Below are 21,607 nucleotides of genomic sequence, written 5' to 3' on the forward strand. Positions count from 1 at the left end.
GTGAGTCTGTTTTCAGGATCTTCTGAGATCTGCCTTGTTGTTTATACATTACAGAGCTTGCACACTAAATTTCCTTGCTGTTTATTTCGTTATAAATCAACATTCAGGGATCACTATACTGTTGTTGGGAGATAGAAGCCAGGCTTGTGTAGTGTGATGCTGTCTGATATGCCTGGAGCTAAATCCTCAAATCCTTGTCACATTTATTAAACCACCTCTTCCAGGACTCTAAGGGGAATATTTACAATAAAATGTCGGAGCGCTGTGTTACTCCAAAATTGATAACGCCACGCACCGACCTTATATTAAACGCAGGGATGCATCGAATTTACAAAAATACAGTGCACCCCTGCGTTTCCCCGAGTGCTGGCGCTAAAAAAGCAGCCTGCGCAAGCACAGGCACCCTTGCACCATGTTGCAAGGGTGCCTGCGCTTCAGGAGCGATTGTGTATGTGCAGGAAAGAACACCTTCTTGCACATAAACAATCTTTGAAGGCCATTTGCTGTTTCTATGTGTGCTGCAGAATGAAGCACACATAGAAAGAGCAAAATACGAGGAGAAAGTAATAATTTCTAATCGTATCGCCATCCTAAGACCAGGTTTATCCTGGCCTTAGTTTTTGGCGCTGAACCATCCTTGAAAATCTGGGGGAGCGTAAAAAACCAATGGGTGTTGGGGTGAGATGCCTGCAGCAACACCCATTGCCCACCCCTTTGCCGCAGCGGACTGCTGCGGTAAGGAGCATATTTAGAGGGTGGCGTTAAGCCACGGTAAGTGGCTTAACACCACCCTGTAAATATAGGGTAGAAAGTAACACCACCGGAGCTTCAGAAAAGTGATGCTCCAGTGGCATTAGGGCCTTGTAAATATGCCCTAAGCATCTTGCCCTCTATTACAAGTTTCCGGTGGGGTTACCGTAATTACTCGACCCTTCAGCAGCCAAAGTCTCCTGGTTTAACTCCAGGAGAGAAAGAGGCTTGGTATCCCTCACTCCCCTGGTAATTCCTCATTTGTCAGTGAAAGCTCAGGAGCCTACTTGCAGTGCTCAGCCACTCTGCACTCCCAATGCAACCCAATTATGAGTTTTTGGTGAATAACCTTTGATATTTGGTGCTTACTGCACCAAAATCCACATGATCTGGTAAATACAGACATTTCCCTTGATAAATATAAGTAGGTTATCATAAAACTCATAATTGCGATATGTGTGCTAACTGGAGTTACCGGCCATATCGTAATTAACCAGCCGCTGCTAAAGAGCCAAGAGGCGCGCTAATAATATATTGTTTGTGGCTAAAAATAGAAGGGTTCAGGAAGGCGTGCAGGTGTGAGTGTTTTACTGTAGATATGGCTGGTCCTCAGCCTGCTAGTGATTCACAAACTGTGTCTGTAGAAGAGGTGTGGCGCAGCGGCCAGGGTGCCTGACTCCAGACCACTGGGTTCACGGTTCGATCGCCGGCGGCAGGTTAGCCCAGCACCATGTGACTCTGGGCAATCGCTCGCTTAATCTTCCCGATGGCCCCCAGCGCCGGGACACCTCTCCGGAGGTAGCTGTGTGCTTTACAAATGCTGGTATTTCATTTTCATTTCATTTCTGGTACATTCAGCTACCACAAGTAGTATATTGAACAAGGCTGTTTGCGTCATAAGTAGCTAATACATCAGTTGCGGCCACCACTACACTTAGTGTTGTCACTGATTGGAATTCATCAGCATTGCAGTGAAGTCAGTTTAAACCCCTACTGTCCCATGATCAGGGTGTGGCACAAGTGGACAAAAAGGCATACTAATTAACATGTCCTTTATGTCCAAATATAGGGCAGCAGAAGAAGTCTTGAACAAAAAACCAGCAATTACTGGCATTAAAAGTGTTGGTGATTCACAAATAGTGCTTGGTACAGTGTGTCAGCTCCTACAAGCAGGACATTGAACACGCCTATTAAAACTCTCAGCAGCTACTACAGCAGTGGGGGCAGCTGCTACACTGAATGTCTGAACTTTTATTAGAGCTGCTGCTGGAGATATATAGGCCCAATGTTTTTTTGGCCTCTCAGTATCTCGTGTGGCTCGCGCCTCTGTGCAAGAGCACTTCTCAGGTGGCCCACCTCTCTGTGCACTCAACCACAATATCTGCCTGTTGGTGTTGGTGCCTCTGTGCATAGCACTGCTCATGTGGCCCACCCCTCTGTGCACACAACAACAATACCTACCTTTTGGTGTTCAGTTTTAACTCCTCTTGTGGTGGCCGGAGCTTTGTCACTTGCACGGCCATGAATTGGAACCGTTTGCCCCTGGACATTAAAACTGCTACTTCACTCTTAGGCTTTAGAAAATCCTTAAAAACCTGGGGGCTTATTTACAAGCCCCTTGCGCCACTTTTGCGTCATTTTTAACATGGTAAAAGTGACATACGGGTGGCGCAAGGGGCTGGTAAATAAGCCCCCTGACTTTTTACACAATAGACATTTCTGGGCCTCACTGATCTTGTTCACTTTAGAGCCAAGATGCCCTTGGATACACGTTGCACTTAATAAGTTATTTCATTCATTCATTCATTCATTGTCAACAAGTTTCTGCCCACCCAGTCAAGGACCACCACCACAAAGCATTTACATTTTGTTCTCATAATGTTCAGATCTCTTCCGCTACTTCACCTGAAGATTTAGAAGGATATTGGTGGCACCAGCATACATCTAGAATCAGAAAACACAGAGCTGCATACAGAAAACCAATGAGTCAAGAGAGTTGATGAGTGATGAAAGAGAGGGCAGACCACAGATGTAACCCATACCTACCTCTCTGGAAGTCAGACATAAAAAGGAAGCAGAGAAAATGCCTGGCTCCTGTCAATCAGAAAGGAATGAGATCAGTCAAGGACTGTTGAACCAGCCTGATCTTCTAAAATCAGCTGATGGAGATCTCTCAAGTGACTGTGTCAAAAGCATAGATGGTTTAAGCACACATGAATAATCAAACCTTTATGAGGAATTATTGAGAATTATATAACTGTAGCAATACTTGCATATACTCATCATACTATTTAACTATGTGTTTATAGCACGAGCAATCATAACAAACTACACATTAATCATTTGGATTCCATGTAATTTATATTCAGAACTACAAAAGACTAAAAACAATTAAAAGAGTTTTCTTTCATACAAAAATTAAACACAGCCTTCTGATATCCATACATTGATATAAAAAAGATTTTGTTCTGCAAAGAAGCATCACCATATACCCAAATAGTGGACATAGGTCAGTGACCAATTAAATCATTTTATCTTTCAAAATATTTTGCCTTCAATCGAACAATTATATCAGTCCACCGTTGTTGCAATGTACGGTGGTAATGTTTCGGAGCGTTATTGTTTGCTGCCTCCTTCATCAGGGCTACAAGTTTTTCATTATTCTGAAGTTCAACTACTGGTGTTTACTCGCTATGCTATGCTCAGATATAAGATAGCAGAGCAGAAAAAATGTGCCCTGTACCCAAGTAGACAGAGGAAGTGCTCATTCATTTCAGGGGCTAATTCAGTCTGTCAGGCTCAAAAGTAGCTTCCTGATCCTCTTTGTGATAGATATTATTTTTAAAAAATGAATGCTCCTTCAAAAAGTACTTTAAAAAACGACACTCAAGAATTGCTGTGTATTTTGCTGATTCATTTATGAGAACATCAAAATGCACTTTGTCTCATCTGCAACATTTGATAGCGAGCCATAAGCCATGCTGGTAACCACTGACTGACAAATTACAGAAGTCGCCGGAGACAAAACCCTGACACGCAAAACACAAGTGGCCAGATCATAATCCTGTTTCCTGCACTGTGCCGGCACAGGAGGGATCTGTGTGTTGCATTAGCTTGAAATATATACAGGTTAGTGTATGTTTTTTTGCTGACAACAAAACTCAGAAACACTGGTCAGTAATTGCCTTTTTGTGTTTCCAAATTCTATTGTCAGTAAAAAATACACTAATACAGATTTATGCTAAGAGCTGACACCACTTGGCCACAACAAAAGCACTAAAAGAGATTGAATTTCTTTTTTAAAATAGCCTACATATACCTTGGTTCATTACACAAACTCAAGTTATAAACCATCTATACACAATGTTCAACGCATCTTCTGGGTTCCATAGCCAAACCATCCTTGTTCGAGATTCCCCTGTTAGAAAAAGCCTGGGGACCAAAATATAAATGTTTTGTTGTTGCAAATCTTGTTTTACATAGACATTACTGCCATGCAAACACTTAAATTGATCACTTAACATAAATATTTAGGGATCTATTTCTCAAAAAAGCAAGGAGGTATCTGAAAAATCGTGTCAATCAGGATTGCTGAATTCTTTTTTACTCTGACCATCTTGTAGTGTAGAAAATACAGAAAAATTAATTTTCTTTATGTTCAAATATCATTAATAGTTTTGTAGAGACTCTAATAAAAGCATTTCTAGCACAATGTTTCCTTTGGTTCTGTAAGAAATGGGGGTCTCTAGTTGTCCAAATAGGGGCCCTTGCTTCTAGTCAGGATAAGGGGGATACACACTTTAGATAACCCTGCTCACCCCCTTGGTAGCTTGGCACGAGCAGACAGGTTTATCCCAAATGCAATGTGTAAAGTATTTGTACTGAAAACACACAGTGATACAGTGATAACACCACAAATGGACACCATACCGGTTTAGAAAAATAAAGTATCTTTATCTAAACTCAACAAGACCAAAACAACAGAAATCCAACATACATGTAGTAAAATAGCACTTCAAAATAGTAATTTCAAGAATAAAGCCTGTAGAAAGCAAATAGCCTTGGGCTATTGCAATGTCGTGACAGCAATAAATCCAAAGTACGGTGCCGACCGCGAGGTGCGCATCGTCTGGCACTGAGTCACACAGTCCCTAAACAAACAGTACCTTTGGATAACAAAGTCTATGACAATGCATTGCATTGTGGAGGTGAGGTGTCGGTGCTGAGGTTGAGGCCGGCGCCCTGGCTACCACGGGGAGGCAAGGTGTTGTGTCTGTGAAGAGGCGATGTGTCGAACCAGGAAAGGGGATGTCAGTTGCGACAACGGTGAGCAGTTGGTTCCGGTGAGGCGATACGAAGTCGGCAAGATTTGCAAGTCACCCTCAGCGGTTATCCGTGCCATGATAACAGGTTGCAGGTGCTGGCGGTGACTAAGTAGGTGCGAGCGCTGGCGTTGGGCATGGCTGATAACGGCAGGTGTCTAGAGGTGTCGTAGCTGCGGTGCAGGCCGGGTGGTGCGTCCTGCACTTCACGAGCGGTGCCCCTGGCCTCAGTGCAGGTCGCGGCATCACAGCGGCATCGCTGACGGCATCGAAGACAGGCTTTCTTGCTTCTCTCAGGTTTCTTCCAGCTCCCAACAGCAGGAACAACCTCCAGATGCCCCAAACTGAAACAGTTACTGCCTGGCAGGTCAGAACTCTCAGCAGTAGAGTTCAGGGGAACTGGGGTGAAGTCTTTGTGTCCTTGAAACTTCAGAACAGAAGACCAGCACACACAGGCCCTTGGAGACTCTTCTTCAAGCAGGTTCACAGCAAAGTTCAAGTCTTTGTGTGTTCCTTGGCAGAAGCAGCAACTGCAGGCCAACTCCACACAGCACATAGCAAAGGGGCAGTACTCCTCCTCACAGCTCTCCAGCTCGTCTCCTTGGCTAAGGTTCCTCTTGAGTCCAGAAGTGATCTAAAGTTCTGGGGTTTAAGGTCCACTACTTATACCCCATTTTGTCTTTGTTCTTACTTTGTACCAGGGTCTCTGAGCCCAGTCCAAACCAGTTCTGTCCTCACTGGTGCAGTATTACCTCAGGGGGTGGAGACAGCATTGTGCAAGGGAGACAGGCCCTATTCAGGTGCAAGGAAAACTCCTTCCACCACTCTAAACGCAGCCAAGCCCCATTCCGCTCAGCTCAGAGTCATCCAAAAAGGGACAGGCACACCTCAACCCCCCCCCCCCACCCCCCCACCCCGCCACAGTGGCTGTCTACAGTGAATACACATCCCCAGTCCCTGTCACTCCAAAACCAGACAGTCACTCCACAAACAGGCAGAGGCACACAGAATAGTTAAACGAGAAAATACCTACTTTCTAAAAGTGCCTTTTTCAAACACAGAATTTGAAAACCATCTTTACTAAAAGTTGTGTTATTAAATTGCTTAGGTCAGAGAGCCTAAACTTTATTTCTCTATCTTTTCCAAATGGGAATTTATACTTGTAAGATGTTAAAAAGCATCTCCCATGTTATCCTATGGGGCAGATAGCTTTTCAATAGTGAAAACGAAATACACTGTATTTCACTATCAGGACATGTCACACACACCAGTACATGTTTTACATACACTGCACCCTGACGATGGGGGTATCTTGGGACTACCATAGGGGTGCCTTACATGTAAGAAAAGGGAAGATTAGGGTTTGGCAAGTGGGTGCACTTGCCAGGTCGACATGACAGTTTCAAACTGCGCACAGACAGTGCAGTGGCCGGTCTGAGATACCTTTTCAGGGCTACTCATGTGGGTGGCACAATCAGTGCTGCAGGCCCACTAGTAGCATTTGAGTTACAGGCACTCTCAGTGCACTTTACTAGGGGCTTACCAGTAAATCAAATATGCCAATCCGGGAGAACCAATTGTAATAATAATTTACACATTGAGCACTGGCACTTTGACACTGATCAGCAGTGGCAAAGTGCCCAAAGCATCTAAGCCAGCCAAAATGAAACCCGGCACAGCATCAAAAATACATGAGGTAGAGGCAAAAAGTCAGGGGAAACCACACCAAAGATGCCATGTCTAACAGGTTCCTTCTGGGAGAACATTTGTACAGTACATTTCTTGTGATTCCAAAGAAAATCAATGCTGAGCCTGCATTCATGTGCATCCTGGCTTATGATGGTGCCAGTAGTGTGCTCACTGGAAGCCACATGCCTCTGGTCACAGGATAAGAGGGACACCAACATGATTGACAGGTGGCATAGGGTGAGCAGTGTGCATAGAGATGGGAGGAGCACATGAATGACAGTGGCCATGCTCTCCCTGTGACCACTGCCTCCCTGTGGCCCATGGTTTCTTCGGATGGGTTAGGATGGTGCACAGGTTGAGGAATAGCTGATGCCTGGTGGCAACGGTACCCATGCCAGACTCCATATCCCCTGTGTTGAGGTCCATCCCTGTCATCTCTTTCCCTATGCAGTCCTGAGGGTACAGGGCCCCTGAAAGCCAGAGAAATGTGACTCAACTCTGAGCCTGCCTCCTTCTGAGGAGGGCCTCCCTATACTGGGAACGAGGTTGTAACATCTTTCACTTGACATCTTTTACGTGACCTACTTTCACTCGCTATACGCTACGCCCGCGCTATAGAGTGTGGTATTGGCATGCATTGCTTCTAAGTGGCCCAGCCCCCTCTGCTGCAGCCCTCTCAGGGTACTTAAAATTGAGTTGAAAGAGCAGTGAGTCCCACACAAACACTACGAGGTAACATTGCATGACCAGAGCTGGTTGTGACTGTGTTAAGCGCCTTCCATTTTCTCAGACCAAATAATCACTTTCAGATTAATCACAATTGGATAATCTCTGGAGCAAAAATATGTGTTCCTATCAATTACACTGAACTTAATTATCAGGATTTCTTAATAAATTATAGATTTAAAAATGTTTTAAGGAGGGCCAATACACTGCCCACACAATTAACTTGTCCCCTATATATTTCCTACAGTATTCCCACATTTTTTCTAATACGCATAGCCTAGTCTCAGTCTTAAAAATAGCATGAAGACTTCACCGCTATAGTTTACCGTAACATTACTCCTGAAATTAATATTTAGGTATGTAACGCTATGAGCTTTTTTGTCTCCAAAGATTTTGTTTGAGATCTTTGCCCTACCTAATTTATTTTGATTAGAAACAAATAGAGGTCTCCGTTCAGCCGCAGTTGTGAATTTAAATCACCACTATTTTTTTTTTAAAGTTTGAAATGCTTTATTGAAAAATAAACAAGGAAAACTACAGTAACAAAAATGAATAACCGTAATATAAAACAAGTCATGAAGAAAAGAGGAATATACGTATTTGGGGAAAATAGATGAAAGAAAGAAGAAAAAGAAAGAAAAAGTGCATAAAATGCAATTGTAGCTGTCATACAGAATAAATCAAATGTCATAAAAGATCAAAGAGGTAATGTTGCACTGAAACATAAATAGCATTTTATGAATTTTCATACTTTTTTGTGGAGGGTAGGAAAGGAAAAGAAAAAAGAAAACGGGAAACTAGATAATTTATAGCTTTGAAGAAAATAGAGGATGGAGAAGAAATAAAGGTGATGGGAGAAGAATAGATGTGTGAATGACTGTATAATGAATAGAATGGAGACTAATAGGTAAACTAGGAATAAATGGATTTAATGAGGTTTGGTTACTTCCACACTTTTACCTAAAATCACCACTATTTAACGGCCCCTTGTTGTAATGGTTGATACTCGACGCTACTATATGATGTCGGGAGGAACCAATCAAATCTTTGGCCCCACTCTCAAGCAAGTCGAAATGTAGGGGGCAAAGCACCTTGTTATCAGATGAATACTGCATGAATTATGTAAAATCTTAGTGAAACAACAATGAGATGGGTCAATGCCAAAAGTTGTAAATGAGGCCCACAGTGTGAACAACGTCCGCTGCACAACCAGGCCGAGGTTGTATTCTCTCTCGTAATGTGACAATGTGGAAAGCTGGGATCGCGGTAGGGCGCTAACTCCACCCCCCAGGCTCTCCACATCTGAGCGTGTGCTGTGTGCTACAGCAGCTGACTGAGCTCAGTCATTCACAAAACTTGACCTGCTTGCCAAGACTGTGGGCCATGGTGTGGTAACTCCTGACACTGATTCAACTGGTCCAGACCAACCAGCTTCTGCTCAGGTTTGAGAGTCCACAGTCTTGGTAAACCCGATAGACGTCAGCAGCAGCAAGGGGAAGCGCTGTCTTCTATTTATACACAGCCTACTGCATAAATCTAAAATGATATTATATATTATTCATGTTTAAGCCATTGTTCTATTAAGAAGACTGGATCGAATTCAATATATATAAATTTAGTGCAGTGGAGTTAAAGGAAGTACTGTGCATAAATTCCTGAAAAGTCTGGAGACACCAATGAGCAGTCTACAACGGTCGTCAGATATCAAAATTAAACTTCTCGAATAAGCGAAGAGATAAAACTACATCTGAATGGTGAATCAAAAGTGTACTTGTTCTTCTTATAGAATATTAATATATTTTTCTTTTGCATTGTAAACTAAAAATGTGCCATTCACATGCGGAATGTTATCATATATCCTATGTATGGGTCCGCTGGAATATCATGTGAGTGCCTGAAATTTATAACCAAATGTTAATTAATTACCTAGTGTTGGTGATAAACTCTAAAGAAAAAAAATAAATACAGTGATTTCAGCAAACCCTACCGTGCATTCCTGTCCTTTCCTTGCACGGGCCCACAAACTGCTGCCTAGCGCCAACACAGGCCCCCTTGCACTGTGGTGCAAGGGTGTCTGTGTTGCAGACAGGAGCACCTTCCTGCACAAAACCATCCTAAGAGGCGTTTTCCTCTTTCTATGTGTGAGGAAAAAATGAGGAGAAATAAACATATTTATCCTCGTTAACCTCTCCTCGGGAGGCGTATCTTTTTGGTGCATTCTCAGGTTTCAAAGTTCTTGTAAATCTGGGAATGTGTCAAAATCCCTATTTGTCGCATGGGAACACCCACGCAACACCCATGGAATGCCTCAGTGGGACAGAGTAACGCCACACAATGATTTGCCTGGCGTTACATTACTCGAGATTTATGGACTTGCGTGTCTTCATAAATCTCATTTTTCATTTGAGTCACTCTTTACCACATCGAGTGACGCAAACAGGCTCATAAATACGCCTCTTTGCCTCTGCACCTGTGTCTCATTATGGATGTGAGCACAGATGCAAAGAAGCCATCAGAGATGCACTGACTTCGCACCCAGTCGTGGCCGGCATTACTCGCTTGGTCGCGCGGGGAGTTCAATAAAAAAAAAAAAAGAAAAAAGTTAACTTACCTTTGCCGGTCCCGCATTGTCTCCACTTCTCTGCCCCTCTCCTGAACAGGAAACAGGCAGCCTCCCTTCCCTCCCCTCCCTTAAGCCAATCACAACACTGCAATGCCAGCGTTGTGATTGGTCGGGACGCCGACCAGTCAGGCGTCTATGGGAAGGCCCTTTTCTCCATGTAGGTTCCACCTGCACTGTGAAAGACATAGTGTCTGTTTTTAACAGAAGCTCCTCTTTTCACAAATGAGCTGCACCATGGGACGGCATGAGTGTAGGGGTGCCCTGGAGTCAATGGATTATCTGTAATAGGGCGCTCAGTCCTGTTTGCACCTGGAGCACCTAGTTAAAGGTGTGCTACAGCACAGACAGGGACATGCACCCCTTTACATAATGCAGCCCTTGTTATGCTAAAAACAAACATAATCTTTGAACCTGTTATATAAAAGTGCAGCTGTTAAACAATGGAATATATCACCAGTTTTAAAGTGCAATTGCCTTTTTCCTGGAATATTAAGGGCTGTGTCTTCTGCACACCAAGGAGTGTGAGAGACAGTAAGTAAGAGGAACACCATCAGTGTTGCTAGATGGAGGTGCATGGTTCTGACATCAAGTATAGACCTGAGGTTTAGAGGAAATAAGTACTGAATACTTAATGCAGGGGTAGAAAGATTGGTACAGTTGTTTCCTCTCATGCAGATTTGTCCTCAGTTAAGCAATAGCAATTATGTTGAGGTCTTGGCATCCTCTTATAAGAGATACTAGTTTCAGGTTTAATTAGGTGAGTGTAACTTGAAAATAACTCCACATTTCAGGCTGTTTGTTAAACAGTCTGTAATGTATTGACCCTTTCTTGAAAGAAAATTCAAATATCAGATCTTATGATTGATGAATCCCATAGTAAATTTAATGCTGACATTTTTGTCATTCACGTTGGCATATTTTTGTAAGTCATCAATTCTGCCGATACAGGCCATCAAAATATCATCAGTAAAACTGAACCAAATTGTTTTTTAATATAATATGGAGCCTTCCTGCTCCAGCATGATCCAACCGTAAAGAGGATATCATAAAAAGAGATAAACTTAGAACCCATTATTGTTACCTGCAATTTGTCAGTGAACTTGCAAAAGGTTGTTTTGCTACATGCACTGGGTCACTTTTAGTCTGTTTTATGGAGGATGTTTTGATGGACTGGCAGCATTGTTGACTTGCAAAAATATAAGATATGGCTGAATGTCAACAATTTTAATAATAGACTGACGGTGAAATTTAGCAAATTTAAGATATCACTTTTCATCAATTTCAGCTTTGTGTGTGAGCTGTCATCCAAGTAAAATATATACTGCAAACCACATGGGATGTGCTGAGACTTTGACGTAATTGTAGCTTTGATCATGCCTTTGAGAAACAATTGGCTGAACCTGAAATCAGGTTTATTGTGAGGAACTACTTTGTTAAATACTTTAAAGAACAAACAGGCTGATCTAATAGGAGTAGCTATTTTCTCTCTGATAAAATAGATTAAAAATCAACATAAATAAATGTTGACATTGTGAGATTGGTTACTCTAAGCTCCACACAAAGCAGTCACTGATGTAGCATACTGAAAAGAAATTGGCATTTTTGGTGAATACCCCCACTACATTTCTTTCATTACATTGCCTGAACACTACATCCACTTGCAAGACATTATCAAAGATAAGTTATATAAAATAGGTTATCGGTGGAGGTTATTTAATTAAAAAGAGTAAGATAATGACGTACATTAAAAGAATCATTGGCAAAGCCAGTAGGCCAGGCTTTAATACGTTATGCTCACAGACTGTATTACTTTATCGAAGCAAAGCCTGTTGGTTTTTCCCACACTTGTATTGGTTCAAGTAACTGGATCGGGTGCCTTTATGTATGTGTGGGTGCACAAGCACATAAATGTACATCTGTATGTGGCTCACACACAATTAAAAAAGCCTGGGACAATAAAACAAAAACAACATTTATTGCTTTCTGTGTACAATGCAAGCTGGATATAAAGAATATCACATGGGTTATACCGTGCAGTTTTGAAATGTAAAATAGTTTAATGAATCAAGCAGGTAGCTGGTGACCTCAGATGTGTTCTATACCTCCACTTTGGTATTACCCAGGAGCACAGAGTAAGCTTTCCTTGAGCTATGCCCTATGGGGAAAAGAGGGTGTAGGGAGAAGTCAAGAGAAACAAATGTGTGATGGAATCCCACATGCATTTAGCACGCATGCCTTCAGCACGTCCGCAGAAGAACAAACTCGTCATTACGACGCGTTATTTTAGCAGGCACGTCATTACAATGACTTGCCTTAGGGGGGGGGCTGGACTTTGGAATAGTATCATTTACTATTTCAACTCCAGTCTGCGTAACAGTAGGGAAGGTGTTTGACTTAAATCCGGTGGCTGGGTAAGGCTTCATATGCACATAAGGTCCTATATAAAAACGGCTTAACACAATGAGGCGGGTTTCAGCAGGAGCAAGTTGAGTAGAGGAACCAGCAGGTCAGTGACTGTGTTAAAACAGACAATATGAATCCCAGAGGTAAAGGTAAAAATAATGTTGTATTTCTCTGTACTCCTCTGACGTCTCTGAATGGCTGGTCCCCCCTACTAGTTCACTCCAGCAGACATTCTATCAATCTCTGCATCTCTCCATTTAGATCTATGGCAAGGAAATCTACACCGAACCCCAGTCTGGGTTCGACTTTCCTTGCACATGGTATGTGCTCCTGGAGAGTTTCTTGAGAAACAGCCCCTCATGCAATCCAATGCAAGCAATCCATACATCAAACAGCCAATAACAAGAGGTAACAGGGAACTACTCCTAGGGGCGAAGCCAATGCCCACTCTGTGTACATTTTAGAGGATTGGTTACAGTATATCTTGCAGAAAGCCGCATGTGCCAAGGAAGACCTTAAAGGGGCTGGGTTGGGGGTCTCCACCTCCAGGCTGATGCAATGTGAGGTGATGTAGTGGAGGGACGTATTGGCAAGTGATGTAGTAGCAAGGGGTGTTTGACCAGTGATGTCACCGTCATTACTACATTACATTCAGCAAAGATTATTGTCTTCATCCCGAGGTATTTCACAAAGCAGGGGTTTGGTCACATAGGAGGAGTGCGGGAAACTGGATTTTCCAGCTAAAGGGCACAGTGTCAATATGAGCTGTCCCAGTGCAGGATGACTCTTAAAAAGGTGAGCTGATTTCTTTGAGCTTTTCCTGACTCATCCTTGGTAGCTTGGGTCAAGCACCATCGCCGTCCTCAAAGAATTACATGCGGAATATATAAATACATTCATTTAGGAAAATAAAAGGTCCACAAACCTTTAGTTGGAAAGATAATAATTTAACAAACGAAAATCATCTGTGTAGCAAAAAAACTTTATGGCGAAAAACAAACTATTTAATATTTTGGATAAAGTCTGGTCACCTCCAGGAAACAACAGTGAATGTGTTTTTGTCACTTACAGAAGCAATGACCATCACTGCTTGATCAGACAGAACAAAAGGTTTTTTTGGAACGGCCATTTTAAAATGTAAAAGTAAATGATGTGCTCAAATGTACCTTGAACTGACCCTGTTCCTTGGTAAAGTTCTTGAGGATTTGCGAAAAGAAAATGCCGGAAACATAGTTAATGGAAAATTAAATCGCATGCATACTCAACTCAGCCACATGGAATAAATGCAGGATTAGGAGGAGTTCCCTGTCAGGCACAAATGAACCCTATTTTGAGCTGTAAGCACCTTATTTGGACGTATTAATTTTTGATATATAAAGGAATGTACGGACTTGAATCAGATACCTTGGCTAATAAATGAGATGTGCAAAGTCTGACATAACGTGGCTAAGAAATTGACACTGGATTTGTAAATTTGTATAATTACAGTACAGTTTTTAGAAGAATTTGAAATATAATGCTTTTAGAAGTATAGAGTTTTAAACGTATGTATTGTTTTGCAATGAAATATTTTTGTATTGCAATGGTATTAACGAACTATGCAAATAAAAAATAAACTTGAAAACTTGAAACTTTTAAGGCTGTTTCCCAGTGGCATAACATTAGCCCCCCACCCTGTGCGAGGGAGCCCCCAAGCGCATGGGCGGCTGGCCTCTAGCATATGAGCTCCTCCTGGGTCTGGGGTCGGGAAGGGGCCTCCATGTATTTTGCATGGAGGCCCCCTCAAGTTCCCCTACACCACTGCTGTTTACTCAGTGCGTGGTTTCTAGCTGCGGGGGGGCTTCTCGCGGCTACAGTTCAGGTCCACAGCAAAATGTCCAGTTCCAGCTGGTTCCTGGAATACTCTTCAGCAGCACCAGTTTTTTGTCCACAGGACATAGAGTCGCACTGTGCTGTTGATGAATTACATTAGAGCATTTCTATGAGATAACGTATCGGTTGAAAGTATTGTAGACTGGTGACTGGACAAAGGTTGTGGACGGCAGGAGAGCAAAGCAAACGAAATATAGACAGAGACGTTTTAAGGCATGAGCAAAGTGGGCTCTGGCCTAGGGCCCCAGCCTTTCAGGGGGCCCCTGATAGAACCAGCTCTGTTATGCAGAGAGTCTTGCCCTGATGACCTTGAATAATTGTTAAACAGACCATTGTAAAGAGCGTTTTTAGATCATTTACTTTTACTGTGTGAGAGTCTATGACAGACACTTTGCAGACAAAATGTGTTTATGTTTCATGCAACATCCATATAAAAAGTTTCTTTTAGATCAATGCAGGACCTCACATATGAGAAATGGGAGGGTGTCACTGACATTTTTTACAGTAATATTAGTGGGCTGCTGCTGTGTTACAATACTGAAAACACACATCACTATTCCTGAATATCAGATGTACACAAATTTAGAATTTGACCAAAAAGGGCACGAAAGAGCTGAAATTGGACCATAAAATCAACAGGGGCCCCGAAAATGCATTTGGCCCATGGCCCCCAAAATCCTTAAAACGTCCCTGAATATAGATCTGTAGTGGCCTAAACAAGGGTTGTGTCATGTCCCATGATGGTTAGCCTCATTCCTATCTGATTTGCCCTGAACTTTGAAATGTGCAATTGTCTTTCCTCCTAATTCATAATGTGATCTGTGTACACTGCTATATGCAGGCAACCCCGTGGTGCTAGATGAGACCCTGTTTGGCTTACAAAGGAAAGTTCATGAGTTCGCCATATAGTGTGAAAACAATTATCTACCTATAAATACATCAAAAGCTCAGGTAATGATGTTTGGACAGCAAAGAGGATTTTTAAAAAATATTTTTTTGGGGTGGAGTAATTTGGAGGTGGTTAAGCACTTAAAATAACACCAGGCCGAGAAAAAGGCCCGGATGTCCCCTACCCTTGGAGGTACCGATAGTGGGGGGGGGGGGGGGGGGGGGGTTGAGCTGTTACAAATCGAACCCTGAAGGCCCCTTAAAAATGAGGAATTATTAGTATTTATCTGGTCTTTTTCTCCAGGTAATGACTCATTTCCCCACGGATTTTCCTACGGAGATCTCCATGTTGAAAATAAAAAGATTTGCAAAAAAAAATTGGATCTATTAATTACGATACGGGCGGTGACAACTGCTTCTAGCCCCCTCAGAATGAGGGGGGGCTCTTGTGATGAGGTCCTTGGTGTTGTTTTTAATAATAACCTGAGTTACAAGCCATAGTTTCTGCAACTTCCCAAAAAATCTGGTTCAAATACTTCAGGTAGACCACAGAATGGAGAAGATAAACAGAAGTTTACACCTGGTAACATCTAAGGTAGTGCAGCTCTTATTTTAATTCCGTTCTTCACAGATCTATGCAAAATACAGGTTTTTGTTCTACTGCAATTTGTATGGTAAAAGCCCCCAAACGTAATATAATACATATATGCCATTGCGTTGAAAATAAATTGGCAAATAACTCCTGTTATTTGGAGCAAGTGTACTAATAAACGCATATTCGCAGTTTACACATGCATTACTACAGTGCAAATATCTGTTTGCATGTTCTTACAGTGTGAATGATGTGAGAAAGCATTGCCTGCTACAGTAGCTTGAGCGAGATAAATTACTTTGGTACTAGTCAAGTCCGACTTTATGTAAATGTATGGAATTAACCCATTGTAGCCTGGTTTTCGTTAACTATCTGTGTTTATCCCCACCTAACAAGACCAAACAGCAAGGTATAAACCATATATGCATACCCTCATCTAATAATATGCTATTTATTACCATTTGTGGGTGACCCATTCAAATCTTGGCCTCTCATGGGAGATGGTCCCTCACCTCACTCAGAACTGGTAATAAACAGCACATAACACTTTGCGCATCTACATAAGCCCTAATCCCCTTTTAGGACCGTGAGTACCTGAACACAGATGTGTTCAATAACACCCTGCCCTAGTGATCATTGCTTAAGATGGCCGTGCATAAAGCATCATATATAAATGAATAAATAAATAAATAAATAAATAAATAAATAAATAAATAAATAAATAAATAAATAAATAAAACTGAGCTTGTCTTGTGTTCCTTCACTTTCTTTTCAATCTTTGGCCAATTTACCTTTGGTGTTTCGAAGGCAAGAGAAAAACATATCATTTGTTTAGAAAAACAGATTTCTGAGAAACTGCATTTTAAAACCTTGTTTCCTTTTGCTAGTCAGACACAGAGTTTTGGGACAAGATGGAAGCCGAGTGGGAAGAGATGGCGAGAAGAAACTGGATCTCAGACAATCCAGAAGCGGCAAATCAAATCACCGGCGCACCCGGGGAGACGGTAATGGAAAAATATGGATGCCATTAGCAATAATACGTTTCTCGGCCACTGACACTTGACAGCCTCCATTTTCTATTTTTGGGGTCTTTGTAGTAATTTTAAATTTGTGAGCTTCAGCACTTTTTAAAAACATTTTGCAACAGTGCTGTTTTGTGTAACTTGTGCTGTGGCAACAGCGATACACTTGAGGAGATGCGCCTTTGCTCAAGGTGAACCTGAGAGAGCTGCAGGACAATGGAGTGATTTTAGGCCTGGCTGTGACAGCGGGCAGCCAAAGAGGGACCTTATGTGATCAGCAAAAAAAGCGTTTTCAGAAGCAGTACTGAGAGAGTGGTTTTGGCAGCCGCGGCCCGTGCAGGTAAGAGCGGTGGGGCCGGGTGGGGGGATTTTGACAGACAACGACGAGGGAAAATTATTGATTTATTTAATTTTCCCTCATGGCCGTCTATCGAATCCCCCCCAAACACCGCCCCGCCGCTCTTACCTGAACGGGCCGCTGCTGGATTTTGGTTCTGCCCACATGTTGATTTCCTTGAGTACAGTTTTTGATTGGACAGACATTGTATTTTTCCACTCAAAAAGAATGCTTGTTTTGCTCTCTGCTGCTTTGTGGGAAAGCATATGGTCAGTACAGCGGGGCTGAGTTGGTTATGGTGACAAGCCTTTGATCAAGGTACAGACCTGATTTGTGTATTATGAAAAATTATGCTTACGTATTTATTATGAAAAGCATGTGTTAAAATCCATAGACTCTTAAGTGTTTATTGTCATTACACTGTGTTAAAGTCTGTAGACAGGTATTTTGTTATGTGAAATGTCAAACATGCCATTGGAGGCAAGGATTCTGGTGTTGGTTGCCCCCAGGAACAAATGCTTTGGTTGAAATTTTGCAATGTGATAATCCTTCTTTGGCCTTCTAAGAAGGGCTGTTCATTTTTTTGTTCACTGTTATTATACACACAGTCGTAATTTACGGCTGCATGCCTGATGGGAAACATCCATTACAACGCAGTCATTACAACGCACAACCTTTGCAACGCAACTGTTACAACGCAACTGCCTTTACATCGCATGCCATTACAACGCATGCCATTACAACGCATGTCACTACAACGCCTGCCATTACAACGTATTATAAAGTAAGTAATGGAGATTTTTTAGTTTTAATGTGGGTATGAGTTTTGGGGTACATGGGAATAGTAACTTTTACCCCACACTATCCAACACTTACCCTACTGTTGCACTCACTGAAGTGGGAATAGTAATTTTTACCCCTATACTATCCAACACTTACCTTACTGTTGCACTCACTGGAGTGGGATTAGTAATTTTTACCCCTACACTATCCAACACTTACCTTACTGTTGCCCGAAAAGTATTATGCGTTGTAATGGTATGCGTTATAATGATATGTGTTGTAAGGGTAGTTTTAAAAAATGCGTTGTAATGGCTTGCGTTGTAAAATCATGCGATGTAATGGTAGTTGTGATGTAAAAACTGTGTTGTAAAAGCATGTGTTGTAATTGTTTACGTTGTAACATCATATATTCCATGCCTGATAGGTGCCAACTTGTGCACAATAAATTAAGTGTTTGTCAGTTATAAAGACTTTATTAATTCAATGTGAAAAGCTACACCAAATGTCTTAGCTCTGATCTCTTCATTATTGAGAGGTACATCAAGGGGAGAAGCCTGGCTTATTTATTTGTAAAAACATCCATTAAAGCCAACACACCTTAAAGGATTGTTACTACACCATGCTAAAGGCTGGTGACAGGTAGTATGTTACAGGCAATCACACAGATTACCATAGTTCATTAGGGTTTTTGTGTTGGTCACAACCAAACACTTGGGATAGAACATTTTTATTGCAATAATGCTTGTTAACTCATCTTAGAGAAGCTGTATATAATTTACAGACTATAATTTTGAACATATGTTTAATTTTAAGATTGTTTGCTCATGGAAGTCGATTCAGCAAAATGTCTGGGATAGCAAAGGGAACATCACACACCCTATGATCTTAATGACATCATATGAAGTGACATCATATGACCCCAATTCTTCCCAGGAAATGTCATGTGACCTTCACCTTTATGAAGTGCTATAATTGCATGATTAATATAACAGTACAAAACAGGCAAACATCTGTTTTAGATGTCAACCATATTAAGGTCCTGAAATGACCTTTGAAAGTGGTGGAAGGTCATACTTGTTCTGAATTGTAGCATATGAGCAAAGCAAGTGAGTCAGACCTCTTCTAGGGGGGTTTGGGGTGACAGGGGCACTCCCGCAAGAATATTGTCAAAAAAATGGGGCAATAGTGCATTGTGAAGCACAATTTTCAAATTCAATTGATAAAATACCATAGACTCTGAAAGGATATTGATTAAATATTCAATATTCCGTGGTGAGCCAAGCCCAGGAGTTGACTCTAGTTTTTCAAAATGTGCTTTGGGTTTCACATACATCCAAAATTGCCTTTGTTGTGCTAGGGTCAGCTTTTTGTCATGACTATTTAAAGTATTCCATTTAGATTCATCGTTAGTAATTGTAGATTAAAAGGATGTCTTGAAAACCCGCTCCTACATTGGACACGCCCGGTTTAAATAAATGGTTTTGAGAAATGTGCCTTCTGACTTGCCTTAGGAAAAAAACTTGTATGTGATGTCAGCAGTGGCATTGGAAGTGGGGTGCAATGGGTGCGGGCCGCCCCAAGTGTCATCACTGAGGGAGGTGACAAAATGGCAAAATATGTGTTTTAAACACATATTCTTGCCATTTTGTCAAGCCGGGGATGACAAGAAATTTTCCGCACCTGACCTTGCTACACCACTGGATGTCAGCCCAAATCTGCCCAGCAACAGAGATTAGGGTAAGTCATGTTGACTTTTATTGAATGACTAATTTCTCTTTGTGATGCAGGGCTACACGTTTCACATGGAGAACCCCTTCAGAGACTGCCCCGGGGCATTTGCTGAGGGGATGAAGAGGCTGAAGGAAGGGGATTTGCCCGTCACGGTGCTGTACTTGGAAGCCGCCATTCTCCAAGACCCTTGTGACGCGGAGGTATGTTTTGTTCTCATTCAAGGCAAAAATAAATAGGATTTAGAAACCCAGCTGGTGCTAAAGTCAATGTGTAGGCTGCGCAATCAAGCAATCAGTGTTTGTGAAAATAAAGCAATGAAACACAAGATTTCTATAAATGCTAGGAAAATGCAAAACTCATGCCAGCTTCAGAATTATCAAGCAGAACGTGACTAATACTAAAAGCATACAAATAAAACTAACGCATAATGAGCAAGAAATGCCCCACAGCTTTTGGATGCATAATATGTTGATTTATAATTTGGGAGAAAACCAAAAATAATACTTTTAGATCGCAAGTATACACACTTTCTCTGATACACATTTGGCGTCTGCAGATTAAGACACCTCCTACAGCTAATATGTGTAGTGGCTATCTGTGGTGAGTGAATTTAATTTGCCTAAAGTGAATTGGGAATTAAAAGTGAATTGGGAATTCAAGTTCAAAGGTCACTTCACCATAAACTGTGATGCGCCTTTATTTCATCTCCAAAATCTTCCTCAACAAAACAACAATACAAAATTAATTTTTTAGATAAAAATATATAAAAAGGCAATTCTTAAAAAAAAGTTTTAAAGGGTTTACGGAGAAAACAATTTTTAAAATAAAACAAGAGTTGCTATTCTGAGGTTCACTAACAGAAAGGCACACTCCAGTTGTATCAGGACCCTCGCCTCCTTGTGGGTCAGTAAGAGGTCAGATTCACTGGCCCTTAGGTCAGCTTTTCAAAGTTCAGATATTCCTGGCAAAGCATTTCAAAGTTCAGACATTCCTGGTAAAGCATTTCAATGTTCAGACATTCCTGGCAAGTCATTTCAAAGTTCAGACATTCCTGGTAAAGCATTTCAAAGTTCAGACATTCCTGGTAAAGCATTTCAAAGTTCAAGCGTTCCTGGCAAGGCATTTCAAAGTTAAGACATTCCTGGCAAGCCATTTCAAAGTTCAGACATTCCTGGTAAAGCATTTCAAAGTTCAGACATTCCTGGTAAAGCATTTCAAAGTTCAGGCATTCCTGGCAAGGCATTTCAAAGTTAAGACATTCCTGGCAAGCCATTTCAAAGTTCAGACATTCCTGGCAAATTCAAAGTTCAGACATTCCTGGTAAAGCAGTTCAAAGTTCAGACATTCCTGGTAAAGCATTTCAAAGTTCAGGCATTCCTGGTAAAGCATTTCAAAGTTCAGACATTCCTGTCAAGGCATTTCAAAGTTCAGACATTCCTGGTAATGCATTTCAAAGTTCAGACATTCCTGTCAAGGCATTTCAACGTTCAGGCATTCCTGGCAAAGCATTTCAAAGATCAGACATTCCTGGTAAAGCATTTCAAAATTCAGGCCTTCATGGCAAAGCATTTCAAAGTTCAGACATTCCTGGTAAAGCATTTCAAAGTTCATACATTCCTGGCAAGGCATTTCAAAGTTCATACATTCCTGGCAAGGCAGTTCAAAGTTCAGACATTCCTGGTAAATCATTTCAAAGTTTAGACATTCCTGTCAAGGCATTTCAACGTTCAGGCATTCCTGGCAAAGCATTTCAAAGATCAGACATTCCTGGTAAAGCATTTCAAAATTCCGGCCTTCATGGCAAGCATTTCAAAGTTCAGACATTCCTGGTAAAGCATTTCAAAGTTCATACATTCCTGGCAAGGCATT

At 41.6% G+C, this 21,607-nt stretch overlaps 1 protein-coding gene across 2 annotated transcripts in view; it reads left to right on the forward strand.

Annotated features, from left to right (window-relative positions):
- PEX5L (peroxisomal biogenesis factor 5 like) overlaps positions 1-21,607 on the forward strand; it is a 690,633-nt gene that overhangs the window by 616,591 nt on the left and 52,435 nt on the right. For both annotated transcript variants that reach the window (XM_085633878.1, XM_085633879.1), the window contains 2 exons: positions 16,753-16,869; positions 19,795-19,938. In XM_085633878.1, the coding sequence (XP_085490004.1) occupies positions 16,753-16,869; positions 19,795-19,938 (261 nt within the window). The remainder of the gene's footprint in view (positions 1-16,752; positions 16,870-19,794; positions 19,939-21,607) is intronic.

This window comes from Triturus cristatus, chromosome 11 (genome assembly GCF_964204655.1).
Source record: "Triturus cristatus chromosome 11, aTriCri1.1, whole genome shotgun sequence".
Classification (NCBI taxonomy): domain Eukaryota; kingdom Metazoa; phylum Chordata; class Amphibia; order Caudata; family Salamandridae; genus Triturus; species Triturus cristatus.